Source organism: Zea mays, chromosome 8, assembly GCF_902167145.1.
Source record: "Zea mays cultivar B73 chromosome 8, Zm-B73-REFERENCE-NAM-5.0, whole genome shotgun sequence".
Classification (NCBI taxonomy): Eukaryota; Viridiplantae; Streptophyta; class Magnoliopsida; order Poales; family Poaceae; genus Zea; species Zea mays.
Genome location: NC_050103.1, coordinates 29,547,753 through 29,564,287, shown reverse-complemented (window position 1 = coordinate 29,564,287; position 16,535 = coordinate 29,547,753). Strand labels below are relative to the sequence as shown.

The following is a 16,535-nucleotide window of genomic DNA, read 5'->3' as shown; positions in this document are numbered from 1 at the left end:
GGTGCACCACCGGACAGTCCGGTGATTTATAGCCGTACGCCGCCGACGAAACCCGAGAGCAGCCAGTTCGCCAGAGCCAACCTGGCGCACCGGACAGTCCGGTGCACCCAGACCGAGCAGCCTTTTGGCTGTACACAGCCAACTTCTCCATAATTGTTTCTCCTGTTTCTAGTTAGACACAATACATTAGTCTTCAAAACAATGTACTAAGTCTAGAAACATATATTTAATCTTGATTTGCACTTCTTGAGTCCTTGGCATACTTTAACACTTAAGCACTTGTGTTGGACACTTAATCACCAAAATACTTAGAAATGGCCCAAGGGCACATTTCCCTTTCAAGAGGCTCGGGGGCTGCTCTCGCAAACCCGGCTCCGGCCAAACCGTTGACAGCGTCAACATACCAGCCCGAGAACTCGGAACCTGACCATGCACCCGGACTACGATCAGATCGCATGAGGGAACAACCAGACCGGCCGAGGCATCACGAAAGACACTAAGACCTCGGAGGAGTCAAACCACTCCTCCGAGGCCTCGGGGGCTACACCCGGCGGGTGCGCTCGCGCGCACCCACCGAAACGAAGTGTAACCGAGAAAGGCCGGTCCCCTTGCAAAAAAGTGCGACAAAGCCTCCAAGCGAGTACCAACACTCCCTTTGAGGCTCGGGGGCTACTGTCGGGGACCATAATTAGGGGTACCCCCAAGACTCCTAAACTCAGCTGGTAACCACCATCAGCACAAAGCTGCAAAGGCCTGATGGGCGCAATTCAGGTCAAGGCTCCGTCCACTCAAGGGACATGATCTCGCCTCGCCCGAGCCCAGCCTCGGGCAAGAACAGTAGACCAAGGCAGATTCACGCCTCGCCCGAGGGTATCCTCAAGTAACGGGCGCACCTTCGACTCGCCCGAGGCCCAGCTCGGGCAGGCTTCGCAGTGAAGCAACCTTGGCCACATCGCCGCGCCAACCGACCGCATCACAGGAGCATTCAATACAAGGATCGCCTGACACCTTATCCTGACGCGCGCTCCTCAGTCGACAAGGCCGAAGTGACCGCAGTCACTTCGCCCCTCCACTGACTGACCTGACAGAAAAACAGCGTCGCCTGCACTGCTCCGACTGCTGTGCCACCCGCCAGGGTGAGGCTGACAGCAGCCAAGTCCAGCCTCGGGCGCCATAGGAAGCTCTGCCTCGCCCGACCCCAGGGCTCGGACTCAACCTCGACCCCGGAAGACGGTCTCCGCCTCGCCCGACCCTAGGGCTCGGACTCAACCTCGACCCCGGAAGACGGTCTCCGCCTCGCCCGACCCCAGGGCTCAGACTCCGCCTCGCCCGACCCCAGGGCTCGGACTCAACCTCGACCTCGGACGACGGTCTCCGCCTCGCCCGACCCTAGGGCTCGGACTCAGCCTCGACCTCGGAGGAGCCTCCGCCTCGCCCGACCTTGGGCTCGGACGAACCACGTCGCAGGGGGGTACATCATTACCCTACCCCTAGCTAGCTTAGGCTACGGGGAACAAGTCCGGCTTCCCATCTGGCTCGCCCCGGTAAGACAAGTAATGATGACACCCCGCGTGCTCCATGACGACGGCGGTTCTCAGCCCCCTACGGAAGCAAGGAGACGTCAGCAAGGTCCCGACAGCCCCGACAGCTGTGCTTCTACAGGGTTTAAGCGCTCCTCCGACGGCCACAACATCACATGAACAGGGCACCAACACCTCTCCGACAGCCACGTCGGCATGTACATAGGACTCTGGCTCCTCTCTGTCGGACACGTTAGCACACTGCTACACCCCCCATTGTACACCTGGGCCCTCTCCTTACGTCTATAAAAGGAAGGTCCAGGGCCCTCGTACGAGAAGGTGGCCGCGCGGGAGGACGGGCTGACGAACAAGGCTCTCTCTCTCTCCCTCGCGAACGTTTGTAACCCCCTACTGCAAGCGCATCTGCCCTGGGCACAGGACAACACGAGCCGCGGTTCCCCTTATTGTTTTCCCCTTGTGTTTCGTCTCGCGCCGACCCATCTAGGCTGGGACACGCAGCGATAATTTACTCGTCGGTCCAGGGACCCCCCGGGGTCGAAACGCCGACAGTGGGCACACAAGATTGGACCGAGTGAGAAACGATGACATATGCGATCGGCTAGGAGTAGCGTCAATTGAAGAAAAGCTTATTCAACGCCGGTTGAGATGGTTTGGGCATGTCCACCGAAGACCCACGGAGACACCGGTGCATAGAGGCATCATAAGACGAGACAATAATGTGAAGAGATGTATAGGTCGACCAAACTTAATATAGGAGGAGGCAATCAAAAGGGACTTGAAGGAATGAAATATACCAATGGAGTCGTGTTTGGATATAAGTGCTTGGAAAGAAGCTATCCACGTGCCCAAACCGTGATTAGGCTTTTTTCCTTTTTAGTGCTCTTAAAAGCTTTTCTCCTCCCCTTTCTCTCTCTTTTTGATGACATCTTGTTGGGTTTCAACTCTAGCCTACCCCAACTTGCTTGGGACTAAAAGGCTACGTTAATGTGATGTTTGACCGATAAAAAGCCATATAATTATGGATCGGTTTTTCATTTAGAAGAGACAGAAAAAACTGTATAATAAAATCCTATACATAATACATCTAGATTATAAATGTGGTTAAAAAACAATATATGCGGAGAATTGTATAGAAACTATAAACATGCTCTTGGCGAAGAGCACGTTCAATTAATACCCTAGAAACTCATGCCCTTAGATTTGCGAGTGGGACTAAGGATTAGACAGAAAGATGGACGAATTGGATGTCGTCGCGGGAAAGGAAAGCAAAGAGTCGTTTGGGCGGCTGGTCAATGTGCCCGCCTGTCAGTGCTCACGAGACACAGGCAAAGTAACAAAGAGGAGTGGGAGTATGTATACATACACGAGGAAGGAATGGAGAGTATATATATGCATACAATACACGAGGGATATCACGAGGCAGCATTGCATTGCAAAGATCATGTAGCAGCTCATATCATATTGCACCCTCTTATTCGTGTCCCAAAGCTTTACAATTGCCGCAAAAAAAAAAACATCCTCCATGTACTTGTACAGAAAAGAAATAAAACCTGAGGTAATAAATACGTATATGGTGTCTGACTCATTTTTTTAATAAAAAAAGGAAGAGAGAAAAGGGCAGAACATAAGGAAAGTCGGAAGATGCAATTTATTTTTCAGAGTAAAAAAACAGTCTTTGTCTAAGTACATAGTACGACACAACATCCCGTCTTTCAACCGTATGGAACAACCCTTCTTTCTCAACTGTTCAAACATGCGCCCGATCCCATGCCAAACCAGCCGTGTGTGATCATGCAGCCAATCTGCGAGGCTGTGACGAGATGCAGCTTTTGGAGTCCCAGCTTTTGTGTCCATCAAGCACTTGAGCTCTTGCCAGCATATGGACATGCTCATCGCTTCCTGGTTCACTTTCTTGAAGCACGTGCCGCTGCAAGGTGATCCTGAACAAAAGGGAAAGCCATGCAGATTTAACATATAGACAAGGTGTTATGGGCCTTAGCCCATTAGCTATGTCATTATGGCTAGGTTAGCTGCGGCCACTGTTCACGTGCGGTTACTGTAGCGCGTGAACAGTGCCGGACAGATAGGGTTTGTTATGTTGCTTAGCTATTAAGTTAGGGTTACCTATCTATATAAGGAGGGGCAGGGTGTTAGTAGAGGGAGGAAGAAGAATAGATCTGGTTTACTCCTAGGGCCTCCTACGGGAGGGCTGAGTACCGGGACTATCTTGCGAGTGCATCGCAGTTCACAACAAATTGGTACCGGAGCCACTACGCGCGCATCGCCACCATGGCCGGCGCGCACGACGATCTTGTGACCTACTCCGCCAAGATGGACCTCATCCTCGAGCAACTTGCCGCCATCAATGCCCGTTTGGATTCCCACGACGCTCGTCTGGCCAAGCTAGAGCAGGCGTGGGTCAGCCCCTCTGCTTCTACCGCGGGCTGCCTGGGCGCGAGCGAGGGCGGCCTGGGCACGGGAGGAGGCGGCCGAGTCGAGGACGATGGGGTCAATGGGCTGCAACCCAACACACCCAGGGAGGTGGAGGCGGCGTTCTACGTTGAGGTGGCTGTGCCACTGCTGCAGCCCGCCTCCGTGCTCATGGAGGTCCAGGCGTGGCCCGACTATGGCTGCGCACGGATCTGCTCGCCCAATCTGCAACAATCGGCCGCCATGGTGGCCCAACCTGTAGAGGCGCTGCTGCGGGATAACCCTCCACGCCACAACTACCAATCCTCCGCGCCGTGGCCATCAATCTTCTGCACCACGGACAGCCATCTGCTGCGTCGTCGCAGCTGTGGTCGACGTCAGCCACCTTGGCCACCGCCGCGGCGTGGTCACTTGAGCTACAACACCGGAGGGTGCCACCGACCTTCGCTAGGCGCAGGGAGCCCTCTGCGCCACCGCAGCCACGTCCGTCATCAGTCGATCTGGCCGCCGACACGTCCTCCTTCGATAGATCCGACCACTGACGTGGTTCATTTTTTTTCTAGGTGAATAAAATATTAAGTCGAGATGTAAAAGACTTAGTATTGAGTCATTAAGTGCTAGTTTAGTATGGGTCAATTCTTCTTGACTACAGCTCACGGACGAGCTGTTTTTAAGGAGAGATGGAATGTTATGGGCCTTAGCCCATTAGCTATGTCATTATGGCTAGGTTAGCTGCGGCCACTGTTCACGTGCGGTTACTGTAGCGCGTGAACAGTGCCGGACAGATAGGGTTTGTTATGTTGCTTAGCTATTAAGTTAGGGTTACCTATCTATATAAGGAGGGGCAGGGTGTTAGTAGAGGGAGGAAGAAGAATAGATCTGGTTTACTCCTAGGGCCTCCTACGGGAGGGCTGAGTACCGGGACTATCTTGCGAGTGCATCGCAGTTCACAACACAAGGTCGCTCGAACAAAGACTAGTTTCGTAATAAGATTTGGCCTACATTTGCAGAATAAAATGAAAGACTGTCGCAAGCTATGAAACAGCAAGAATTGTAACAGTTCTACAAGCAAGCAACCTTAGCATTGAAGGATTGTGTTTCCTTAATAACCAGCATGTGATTTGTGAATTTGGTTACCCCCGCATGTAAGATATGAACAGAGGTGTGGGTTGGGTTTGTATGTTCTGTTTTGTAGTTCAGCGAATTTATTGACTGTCCAGGGAAGCAAAGATTCACAGAAATCCATAGGTTGTATGCAAATGGATGACTGATGGTAGTACAGTATCCACAAAAATGCATTTTTTAGCGCCCTGATTGAGGATTGGAGACATTAAATCATTACCCACATTTCATAACACTACAGAAATCAAGTATCAGACACATTTACACCTAAACGATCATATTTTTCCCTCTGTCAACATCCAAGGTCCACGCAAGCCTATGGCTCTCTCTGCCTCCACACTCCACACAACAACCATGAGCTATTTACTTCCATAAGCCTACGAGCTTGTGAAGCAAGTTTGAAATTTCAATAAGAAATGCATCCGATTCAAAAGCCTACTTGTTTCAAAGAACCTTGAGCGTCCAAAATATAAACCTATTACTAGCTTTCAAATCATTGAATCATTAGTTAGATACTACGCATCAACAATGTTAGAATATCCTAAATTTATTTCTAGTTGTAAATAATGCAAGGCAAGAAACTAATTACTAGATAGAATTATAGAAATACATACCGAAACAAAATCAAAAGCTCTAGTGTCATCTTTCTTCGAACTGCTCATCGCTGCAACATGATTTTGAGGTTGATTACTTGAATTGAAAATATCTGGAAGCACTGATGCATTTCCACTGTTCATCGAATTGAAAGAAGAATTCCCAAGTTCAGCATTGAAATTTCCAAAATTTTGCAGTAACTGCTGCTGCTGAGCAAGAAGAATCCCCATAGCACCATAATTTAATTGTTGCCCAGGAAATGATTGATTGAGCATCATATGTTGAGGGAAGCTGTACTGCAAGGGAGTCTGCTGCTGTTGGTAAAACGAGTTTTGACCAACAATGCCATTCAATGCTGCAGCACTTGCCACATGGCCGATCTCATTGTTTGTATCAAAGAACTGTGAACCACTGAAGGTGCTATTGGGTTCTGCTTTAACTGGAGGATGAGCCTGACCTGTTCCATTAAGGTTCAAACCAGACATCAAATCATTGACAGTTCCTTGGTCAGTAACACTACCTTGGATGAAAGAATCAGGGGGGCTGCCAAAGATATCTGGTAATTCATTTTTGTTTGATGAAGAACTGCCGTGCATGGTAGCTGATGATTTTTCTTCTACTATCAATCCTGAGAAGAGATCATTAGTCTCCTTAGCCTCTACCTCATGGAACGATACATCTGCAAATGGATCGCTTCCATTGCTATCAGCAGTGACACTTGTATCAGCAATAGGTTCACCACCAAGCAAATCATCAACTGAAGAAACATATGCTTTCCCAGTATTTTTTTGTCCATTGCTTTCCTGTCCAGAACTTGTTGCCAGACCATCTTGATCACCTGTATCGATCAAATCAGGCATCTGAACAGGTGTGGCCATTGCAGATTTTGTTGCTGTGGTTCCAGTAGGCTCTTCCCCAATCAGCATATTCAAGACCTAAAAAAAGTAACAAGTACCTAATTACATGCCAATGATTGGCAATAGAAACAAGTTTTCACAAAGAAACAGTGTTTAAAAATATAACACAGAAAATATGAGATCAACGGTAGTTTCAAGGAAACAGAAGGTAAGTTATTTTCTTTTTTCTTTGATGATGGACAAGTAGCATGCAGAAGTATTCTACATAATAGAAGTCCAGTTTTGAGTTTTCCAAGCAGACTCACCTTTGAGGCCTTCTCTCTGAGAGAAACCTGTGGCAGCTCAGAGCATTTAACAACAGAAGCTGTGTTCTCAATGAAATATGAAGCAATGATAGAATAAGGATCAGTATCCTGTTTCCTTACAATGGCTTCCAACACACAAATAGCCTTCATGCGAACCTGAGAAGTACACAAATACACTGAATATTTATGAACTATTGAAAAAATTTACTGGAAATGTTTGGTTAACAAAAAGCAAACAAACTACTCCCTCCAGTCCTAAAAAAGAAGTCGTTTTGGAATTTGGACAAGGTTTGAGTCAAACATATAAAACTTTGACTACTAATTACAGTTTTGTTATTTAGTTTTGAAATCTAATAGTCATATATATAGATTTATCTTAAAAAGTACTTTTTCAAAGTATAAATATATTAAGAGTTATTTGTATTTAAAAAAAACATTGGTCAAAGCTATATTTTGGAGACCGTATCACTGTCCTAAATGACTTGTATTTTGATACCGGAGGGAGTATGTGTTAAGGACAACTAAACCCACTCACAAATACCAGCTGCAAGGCAAACAAACCAGACAACACCACTTACAAATTTAAGGTTTCCAGCTGGCTGCCTAATATGTAATATCTCTCTCTACTATATTTAAGTGGGAATTTCTTCGCGTGTCTCCCTCCCACGCGCACCGCCAAAAAATACAAAAAATAAGCACACAACATGGGGTTCAAACCCTCTCTCTCACAGGCTTAGCTTCTAACCATTGGAATACATATTTGTTTGTGTTTTACAAAAGATAGATATTGTAAATATTGTGAATATAGAAACCGTAGTTAAGACACGGGCAACCGACTAGTCATGATTAATCTGCCAGCCTGTATGATAAATACTCTAAACATATTGTGAACTGCAATGCAACAATAGTCATGCTTGCATAATATCCCTTGATTTCATGTAACTAAGTCAAGCATCAACACATTTTGTACATCTGTTCAATTACAGATTATGCCAACTGCACTGAACGTTGAACACTGAATTGGCAGTGCTGTTTCTCCATGAACTCTATTAAACCACTAATAGCACAAAATAAAAGCATAGAATAACATGAACAATAGTCATAGTGATCTATTTGATCTGTCCAAAGTAAAGATATACTGCATATTTCTCTTCTACCCAATTTTTTCCTTTGACACTGCTTATATATTTTCCCTTTGACATTTCTGGATAGCTTACTGCATTTCCAAGAATTCCCACAATAGCATTTAATCGAAATTCACAAGTGCATACATGTAAAACTTGAAGCAATAGCACAAGAAAAATTTATTTACCATCGGTTTCTGGATAGTTAGGATTTAGGAACCATGACATGGCACTAGTTTCGACATACTATATGTTAAATGGCTAATGTGCATAAGGAATTAAGGATCATAAGGGGTGAAACTAAACAGAAATGAGTGAAGCGTCTAAACTCACCTGCCATAATGGGGAATTCAGTTTGTTTTCAAGTGCGCGGCTCAAGGCAACTGCATCCAATTTGGAAGCTTCTGTTAAAAAAACCCGCAGAGCATCTCGCGTTGGTTGCAATCGCACACCACTTGCAGTAACAATTGTCTCCAGAAGTCTTTCTTCACGAGTTTTAACCCCTGGTTGACTTGAGCTAGTATCATCGGATGGTGCAGAACTGGAAGTCGGACCCCAAGAACCAGAAGCTACGTTCTTTGAAGCATCAGATGAGGCACGGCTCTCACTTTGAATTTCACTTGGATCATACCGGCCATATTTTTCAGATTCTGTGGTTAAAGACCTACGTAGATTAGGGCTCTTGTATGTGCTGCCGTTGTCATTTATCATTATTGCATGCGCTGCAGCGAAGTTGCTCAAACCCTGCTTGATGGATGCACTTCCAATACCCACTACTTCGCTAAGTTCACTAAGGAAAGACTTCTTTTCATCTCTAGATGGCTCGTAATTAGTATTTCCAAAGCCTTGTATGCGCTTGCCAAGACTTTCGGTTGCGACAGCAGGTTTAGGGTCCTCTGTGGAGAAAATTGCAGCAATAGCCTCATTCGCAGTTTCCCGAACAGCCTTATTAAGGGCATCCCCTCTTAAGGGGTCAGGGTGGCCTTTGTAATGAACTAGTTGGCGTATAGCCGCTGAGTGCCTTTGCATCTCCCTCTTGAAATCAGTACCAGATTTTCCAATTGCGTATTTGATCAACCGTAAAGCCTGGAGAGCAAATATAAAAAAAGAGTCAAATATCACTGAGCTGGAAGACTATATGTTCAAAAAAGATTCAACGTGCAATGTTCATGAAAAACATGTCCAAAAAAGATTCAACAGGCATTGTTCATGAAAAACAAGATGAAATTAATGCAGGTACAATTTCCAATGCAAGCACATGCGCTCCCATAGACAGCAACTACCATATAATGACAGGAAGGGAGAATTGGGCAATCCTGGTTTCAGTATTTGTATGATTATATAATTGTATGCTTAAGCTAACATGGTATATGCACTGGATACAAAAACTGAAACTCTATTATGTCCTTCGAAATAATTTGGATCACCCTAGAGAGGTCCTGTTATGTATCCAGAAAAAATAAGACAAAGATATGCTATTTATGAGGTCCTGTTATGTATCCAGAAAAACTAGAATAAAGATATCCTGGCTTTATTATATTCACCCACAGAATCACATAAATCTAATTATATTCCTGATAGCCACCAGCACCTAATCTACACGAGTCAAACTGTCCACATGAACCATCCTCAGATACATAGAGCCATGGAGCATTGATAAAGGAAAACAATCATATGAGTGCACCATAAAACAATCACACGACCCATCTAGTGACCATAGTAATCTCTCAATCGGACATGACTCAGGCATGTCATACTGATAAAAACCAACCCCCTCTGAAGCTAAATGAACCCTTGGTTTGTCTCAAACTCTTGAGACACTGAACAAGTAACCAGAAAACACATAACTTGGAACCACCCCCCCCCCCCCCCCCCCTCCCAGGTAATTCGGCTCCCAGCCTCCCACATCGGACTACCCGTTTCAAGTCACTCCTACTTGGTCAGATCAGATTACGGCGAGCAGTATGACACCACCGGTGCCGGCGATGCAAGGAATAACAGTCGTGCCCCACCAGTAGCAGCATCCCTCGACAGACAAGGCAACAACGCACCCGGGGTCCAGACCCAGGGGCACCCACCTTTTGCTTAACAAGGGAGCTCTTGTTGTCGAGGCGCTTGAGGACGAAGTCGGCGACCTCCTTGACGATGCTGGCGTCGGAGGCACGCAGGAGCTCGCAGATCTCCTCGAGCTTGTAGACGGGCGCGACCTTGTCGTCGTCCGCCGTGACGCCGTCCACCATCCGCGAGCGCCAGTACGACTCCACCGCCCGCCGGCTCTGATCCATGGCTGCTGCCCCGATCGGAGGGGGACCGAACCCACCACGGTCGCGGCCGAATCGGAGGGCTGGCCGGGATCTGGGATTGGGATGGGAAGGGGGTGGGGGCGTGGACCGGGTCCGCTCGTCGACGAGGAGAGGCGTGGAGGGAGGGTTGCGGGTGAGCCGAGCGGCACGGGCACGTGCCGCCGGAGGAACGAGGGAGGTGGACCGTGGAAGGTTCTAGAGAATGGCGCGCGGGTCTGCCTGCCTTTTGCCCTTCTTGTGCCTTCCTGCAATCCTGCCTGTGCAACCAACAACCACAACAACGGTTTCGCTTTCTTCCCGGTCCCAATACTAGCAGGGAAATTTTGCTTTCTCGTGTCATGTGGCTGCCACAATACGACTGTGACTGCGACGGCAAGTGGTTTTACTTCCTTTTTTTTGATATTTGTACCCTGATGAGAAGAAATCCGGCTGAATTCGTGCTGGGCTTTGAGATTTGACTGAATTTCTGCTGACTTCAACTTGAGATTTGATGTTTTTGCGTGTAAAACCTGACCTGGCCAAGCGTACCACAAACCTTCAGAATAGAGGTACAGCGTTACGTGTGCGTGTTGAACGAATTACCAAGCGCATCCAACTGATCATGTAATACAAAACTTCCCGTCTTCCCACTGTATCACGGAACAAAACAAGAAACACAGAACCTTCGATTCAATCCGTTAAGCACCATCTGTGACACTGGTATGGCCGAACGGTCCGGCATTGAGGTCCGGACGTTATGACCTGCGGACAGTCTAGCTATAGGCGCGGACGGTCCGCGATAGAATTAGATCAGGCGATTAGATTCATCTAGAAACGGGTCTAGACATCTCTCTATATATTAAGGTTACAGTCGATTAAAGAACCAACAATCGATCAAATAATCAATATATATTTGGTTCTTTGCATTTTGTCCTAGTAGTAGACAGTAACATAGTTTCATCTTCCTAATCTTCACCTCTATCCGGCTCAACGTCGTTTAGAGGCGTCTTTAGTGGCCACCCGATCCCAAGACAAACCTTAGGATCTCTTCTCCCCGACGGAGTCCCTCCCGGGAGCGAGATCCAGATGTTGTTGGCGAACTCCGTCGTCTCTGCGCACACGCGGACCGTCTGGTCACCAGGCCCGGACCGTCCGGCTTATCAGGCAGAAACTCTAGCTCTTGCGCCAGGTCGTGGACCGTCCGACCCTCGGTCACGGACCGTCCGCGCCTCTGCAAAGATCACCACCGCCGGTACTCATCGCAGTGATTGCAGGTCAGCGACAACACACTTTTTGGCGACTCAGCTGGGGACATCGCGTGAGGATCTTCATATCGGCGCTTAATGACCGGTTCAAAAGATAGCTTTGATGTCTCCCCAGCAACATAATTGAGCCAACTTGGGAAACCCTGCCGACTGAAGATCAGCATGAATTTGAGGAGCACAAGGAGCAGCTGATCAAGGAGACCCAGGTGAAGTTTCTAGCCAACTTCAAGGTGGACCGAAATTAAAAACTGGTCCGATAGCGGGCGACTGATCTGGCTTCGCTCCGACCTACTACAACTACCCCCAAAGTAAGTGAAAGTCGCCTACAGGGTGTGTGAATAGATGAAATCTATATCTTTGAACATGAACTTCACCCGGGGTAGGATTATAAACAAGTAATAATGAATTTGGAGTGTTGAAGAGAGTTCTTCTTGCTATGAGTTGCTTAATTAATACGGATGACTTTGGAAGCTAACTCAAAAGGTTGTGAGCAAGAGAACTTAGACAGAGAGGAGAGGAAGAATCAAATTGTAGGAAAATGATCAACACAAAAGAACACAACGATTTGTTTCCCGAGGTTCGGTTCCGAAGAACTTACTCCCCGTTGAGGAGGCTACGAAGGCCGGGTCTTTTTTAACCCTTTCCCTCTTTCAATCGATCACTTAGACCGGTTGAGTGCTTCTTCTTAATCTCAAGGATCACTAAGACCCCGCAAGGACCACCACACACTTAGGTGTCTCTTGCTAGCTTTACAGGTCACTAGAGAGTTTAGAAGGAGATGAAGAAAGCATGATTAAAAGCCAAACAACAAGAGCAACAAATGAAACACGAATCACACCCTCTCAAGTCACTAATCACTAATGATCACGTGTCTCAGTTGTGGCACTTGGAGAGGTTTGGAAGCTTTGAATGTGTCTTGGAATGGATTGCTTGCTCTTGCATTGAATGGGAGTGAATGGAAGGCTTGGATGTCTTAAATGTAGGTCGTTGGGGTTGTATTTATAGCTACCAACCACTTCCTAGTCATTGTCTCCTTTATACCAACCGCGCACGGTCCGCGCCCCTGGTCCGGACAGTCCGCCCCTGCACATCAACGGCTGAAATCGCAACGGTCAGCAGTAACGGCTATATCAACGGATATACTGCATTAAATGCATCATCATATGTCAAACAAAGCAGTCACGGACGGTCCGGCTGTGCACCCCGGACGGTCCGCGAGGACGCTTAAAAATCCATTTTACCGAACCCGTCACCTTCGGGTTTTTTCTGGTTTTTCAACGACTGGACGGTCCGAGCTTAGTACTGTATGGTGCTCTCTTTTCCTTCGGACAGTCCGCAGTGTAAACGCGTGATTTGCATAGTTCCTGTCCGAGCCTCACCCTGATGTCACGGACGGTCCGTCGGAGGGCCCCGGATGGTCCGCACACAGGTGAATTTTCCAAAAATCTTCTCCTATCCGAAATAATCTATGGTATTCCGGACAGTCGACTTAGAATTCATAAAGATGCACTTATGCACCTGAGAAACGATCAACTAGGCAAACTAGTTAGTCCATAAGATTTGTGGTGGTCGTCAAGAACCAAAATTGATTTATAGAAAATGGTTGAGGTCATTTCCCTTTCAGTAAGTGAAACAAACGAAATCCAATCCCTTAGATCTTACGTAGATGAGCAACAAGAACAAATGCAACGAATACTAGAGGTATGCAAGAGGATTATAAGAGGCTAGCACGTGCATTTGGTAAATCTCATGTTGCTAATTTTCCATCACACGAGGGTAATACTAGGGAAAATGCACGTGATCCATCAGTTGTAAATTGGCATGACCAATCCCAACCACTTTATGGGATGACGATAGATACATATCTTGGACAACCACATTCTCCTACATAAATCGAGGGTAAATTCGTCGATTTGCGCATGGCCGGACCGACCGCGTTTGAGTGCGGACCGTCCGGACCAGCGGCGGTCGGCCCTATTTTCCAAACCGAGTTACCAAAGTCCGCGCCAGGGGCACCGTATTTTGCACAAATCCTAACATACCCTTTCGGACTGTCCGCGTATATGGCCGGACAATCCGATTACATCATCGGACGGTTCGGCTATACAGTCGGACAGTCTGCGCGCAAGGCCGGATGGTCCGTGTATCAGACCGGACAGTCCAACGCGAAGTATACAGAACGTAATATTAATTATCATTCCTCATCTTTACGCCGTCCCATTAAAAAATTCCGTTACACCCCACGGCACCCCAGTACCATAATACGATAGCCCAGACACATGGGACGAGTACTTTTCGGCCCCCTAGAAGGCCAAAAAGAGACGACCAGCCATATGAGCCACCAGGGGCAAGCATTAATGTCCCACAGAACCCAAACCCATGGGCAGGAAGACGACATAATGAAAGGGAATTAGGCTTACACCTTTTTCCTAATTGATTTTGGTGGTTGAATTGCCCAACACAAACAATTGGACTAACTAGTTTGCTCTAGTCTAATAAGTTTTACAGGTGCCAAAGGTTCACAATAAGCCAATAAGAAAGACCAAGAAAGGGTTCAAACAAAGAGAGCAAAAGACAACCCAAAGGCACCCTGGTCTGGCGCACCGGACTGTCCGGTGTGCCACCGGACTGTGTCCGGTGCACCAAGGCACTCGAGGCTGAACTCCTCACCTTCGGGAAAATGGGAGGCCGCACCGCTATAATTCACCGGACTGTCCGGTGTGCCAGCGGAGCAACGGCTGCTTCGCGCGCAACGGTCGACTGCAACCGCATTCAATGCGCTACAGTGCGCGCCAGAGTCAGAGCACGCGCAGTTGGCGCACCGGACAGTCTACAGGACCTGTCCGGTGCACCACCGGACAGCCCAGAGGCCCCACAAGTCAGAGCTCCAACGGTCAAACCCCAACGGCTGGCTGACGTGGCTGGCGCACCAGACAGTGTCCGGTGGCGCACCGGACTGTCCGGTGCGCCATGCGACAGCACACTTCCAACGGCCATTTTTGGTGGTTGGGGCTATAAATACCCCAACCACCCCACATTCAATGGCATCCAAGTTTCTACACTTCTACACCTTACAAGAGCTATAGCATTCAATACAAGACACACCAAAGAGATCAAATCCTCTCCCAACTCCACACAAAGCTTTAGTGATTAGAGAGAGAGATTTGTTGTGTTCATTTGAGCTCTTGCGCTTGGATTGTTTCTTTTCTTTCTCATTCTTCTTGTGATCAAACTCAATTGTAACCAAGGCAAGAGACACCAATTGTGTGGTGGTCCTTGCGGGAACTTCGTGTTCTGTTTGATTGAGAAGAGAAGCTCACTCGGTCTAAGTGACCGTTTGAGAGAGGGAAAGGGTTGAAAGAGACCCGGTCTTCGTGACCACCTCAACGAGGAGTAGGTTTGCAAGAACCGAACCTCGGTAAAACAAATCATCGTGTCTCACTCTTTATTTGCTCACGATTTGTTTTGCGTCCTCTCTCTAGGACTCGTTTATATTTCTAACGCTAACTCGGCGTGTAGTTGTGCTTAAGTTTATAAATTTCAGATTCGCCCTATTCACCCCCCCTCTAGGCGACTTTCAATTGGTATCAGAGCCCGGTGCTTCATTAGAGCTTAACCGCTCGAAGTGATGTCGGGAGATCACGCCAAGAAGGAGATGATGACCGGCGAGAAGCCCGCTACAAGCCATGGGAAGGCTCCATCCGGGGAGTCCGCCAACAAGGTGAAGGGATCCCCTTCACATAACAAGTCGGGGCGGAGCGGTGACAAAAAGAAGAAGATGAGGAAGGTGGTCTACTACGAGACCGACTCCTCGTCGCCATCCACCTCCGGCTCCGACACGCCGTCCGTAACTTCTAAGCGCCATGAGCGCAAGAAGTTTAGTAAGATTCCCCTATGCTACCCTCGCATTTCCAAACGTACTACATTGCTTTCCGTCCCATTAGGCAAACCACCTATGTTTGATGGTGAAGATTATAATATGTGGAGTGATAAAATGAGGCATCATCTAACCTCACTCCACACAAGTATTTGGGATGTTGTTGAGATTGGAGTGCAGGTACCATCACCGGGGGATGAAGACTATGACTCGGACGAGGTCGCCCAAATCCGGCACTTTAACTCCCAAGCCACCACTATACTCCTTGCCTCTCTAAGTCGAGAGGAGTATAACAAGGTGCAAGGATTAAAGAGCGTCAAGGAAATTTGGGACGTACTCAAGACCGCGCACGAAGGAGATGAGGTGACCAAAATCACCAAGCGGGAGACGATCAAAGGGGAGCTCGGTCGGTTCCGACTCAACCAAGGCGAGGACCCTCAAGCCATGTACAACCGCTTGAAGACCTTGGTGAACCAAGTGCGCAACCTCGGGAGCACAAAATGGGATGACCATGAGATGGTCAAGGTTATTCTAAGATCCCTCGTATTTCTTAATCCTACGCAAGTTCAATTAATTCGAGGAAATCCTAGATATACACTAATGACTCCCGAGGAAGTGATAGGAAACTTTGTGAGCTTTCAGTTGATGATCAAAGGCTCAAAGAAAATCATCGAGCTAGATGGCCCCTCCACGCCCGAAGCATAACCGGTCGCATTCAAGGCAACGGAGGAGAAGGAGGAGGAGTCTACATCAAGTAGACAACCCATCGATGCCTCTAAGCTCGACAATGAGGAAATGACGCTCATCATCAAGAGCTTCCGCCAAATCCTCAAGCAAAGAAGGGGAAAGGACTACAAATCCCGCTCCAAGAAAGTGTGCTACAAGTATGGTAAGCCTGGTCATTTCATTGCTAAATGTCCATTATCTAGTGATAGTGACAGGGGCGACGACAAGAAGGGAAAGAGGAGAGAAAAGAAGAGATACTACAAGAAAAAGGGCGGCGATGCCCATGTGTGTCGCGAGTGGGACTCCGACGAGAGCTCCTCTGACTCCTCCTCCGACGAGGACACTGCCAACATCGCCGTCACCAAGGGACTCCTCTTCCCCAACGTCGGCCACAAATGCCTCATGGCCAAGG

The 16,535-nt window shown here is 47.8% G+C and overlaps 2 protein-coding genes across 2 annotated transcripts; one reads left to right on the top strand and one right to left on the bottom strand.

Annotated features, from left to right (window-relative positions):
* Positions 1-2,985: 2,985 nt before the first annotated feature.
* On the bottom strand, positions 2,986-10,493 carry LOC100277859 (uncharacterized). The gene is given in 5 exon segments (NM_001151318.1): positions 2,986-3,481; positions 5,708-6,622; positions 6,850-7,005; positions 8,307-9,059; positions 10,052-10,493. Coding segments are annotated over 5 exon segments (2,067 nt in total). The 5' UTR covers positions 10,259-10,493; the 3' UTR covers positions 2,986-3,445.
* LOC103635015 (uncharacterized) lies at positions 3,488-4,806 on the top strand. Its single transcript, XM_008657583.3, has one exon. The coding sequence runs from the start codon at positions 3,831-3,833 to the stop codon at positions 4,536-4,538; it is 708 nt and encodes a 235-aa protein (XP_008655805.1). The 5' UTR covers positions 3,488-3,830; the 3' UTR covers positions 4,539-4,806.
* Positions 10,494-16,535: the final 6,042 nt, after the last annotated feature.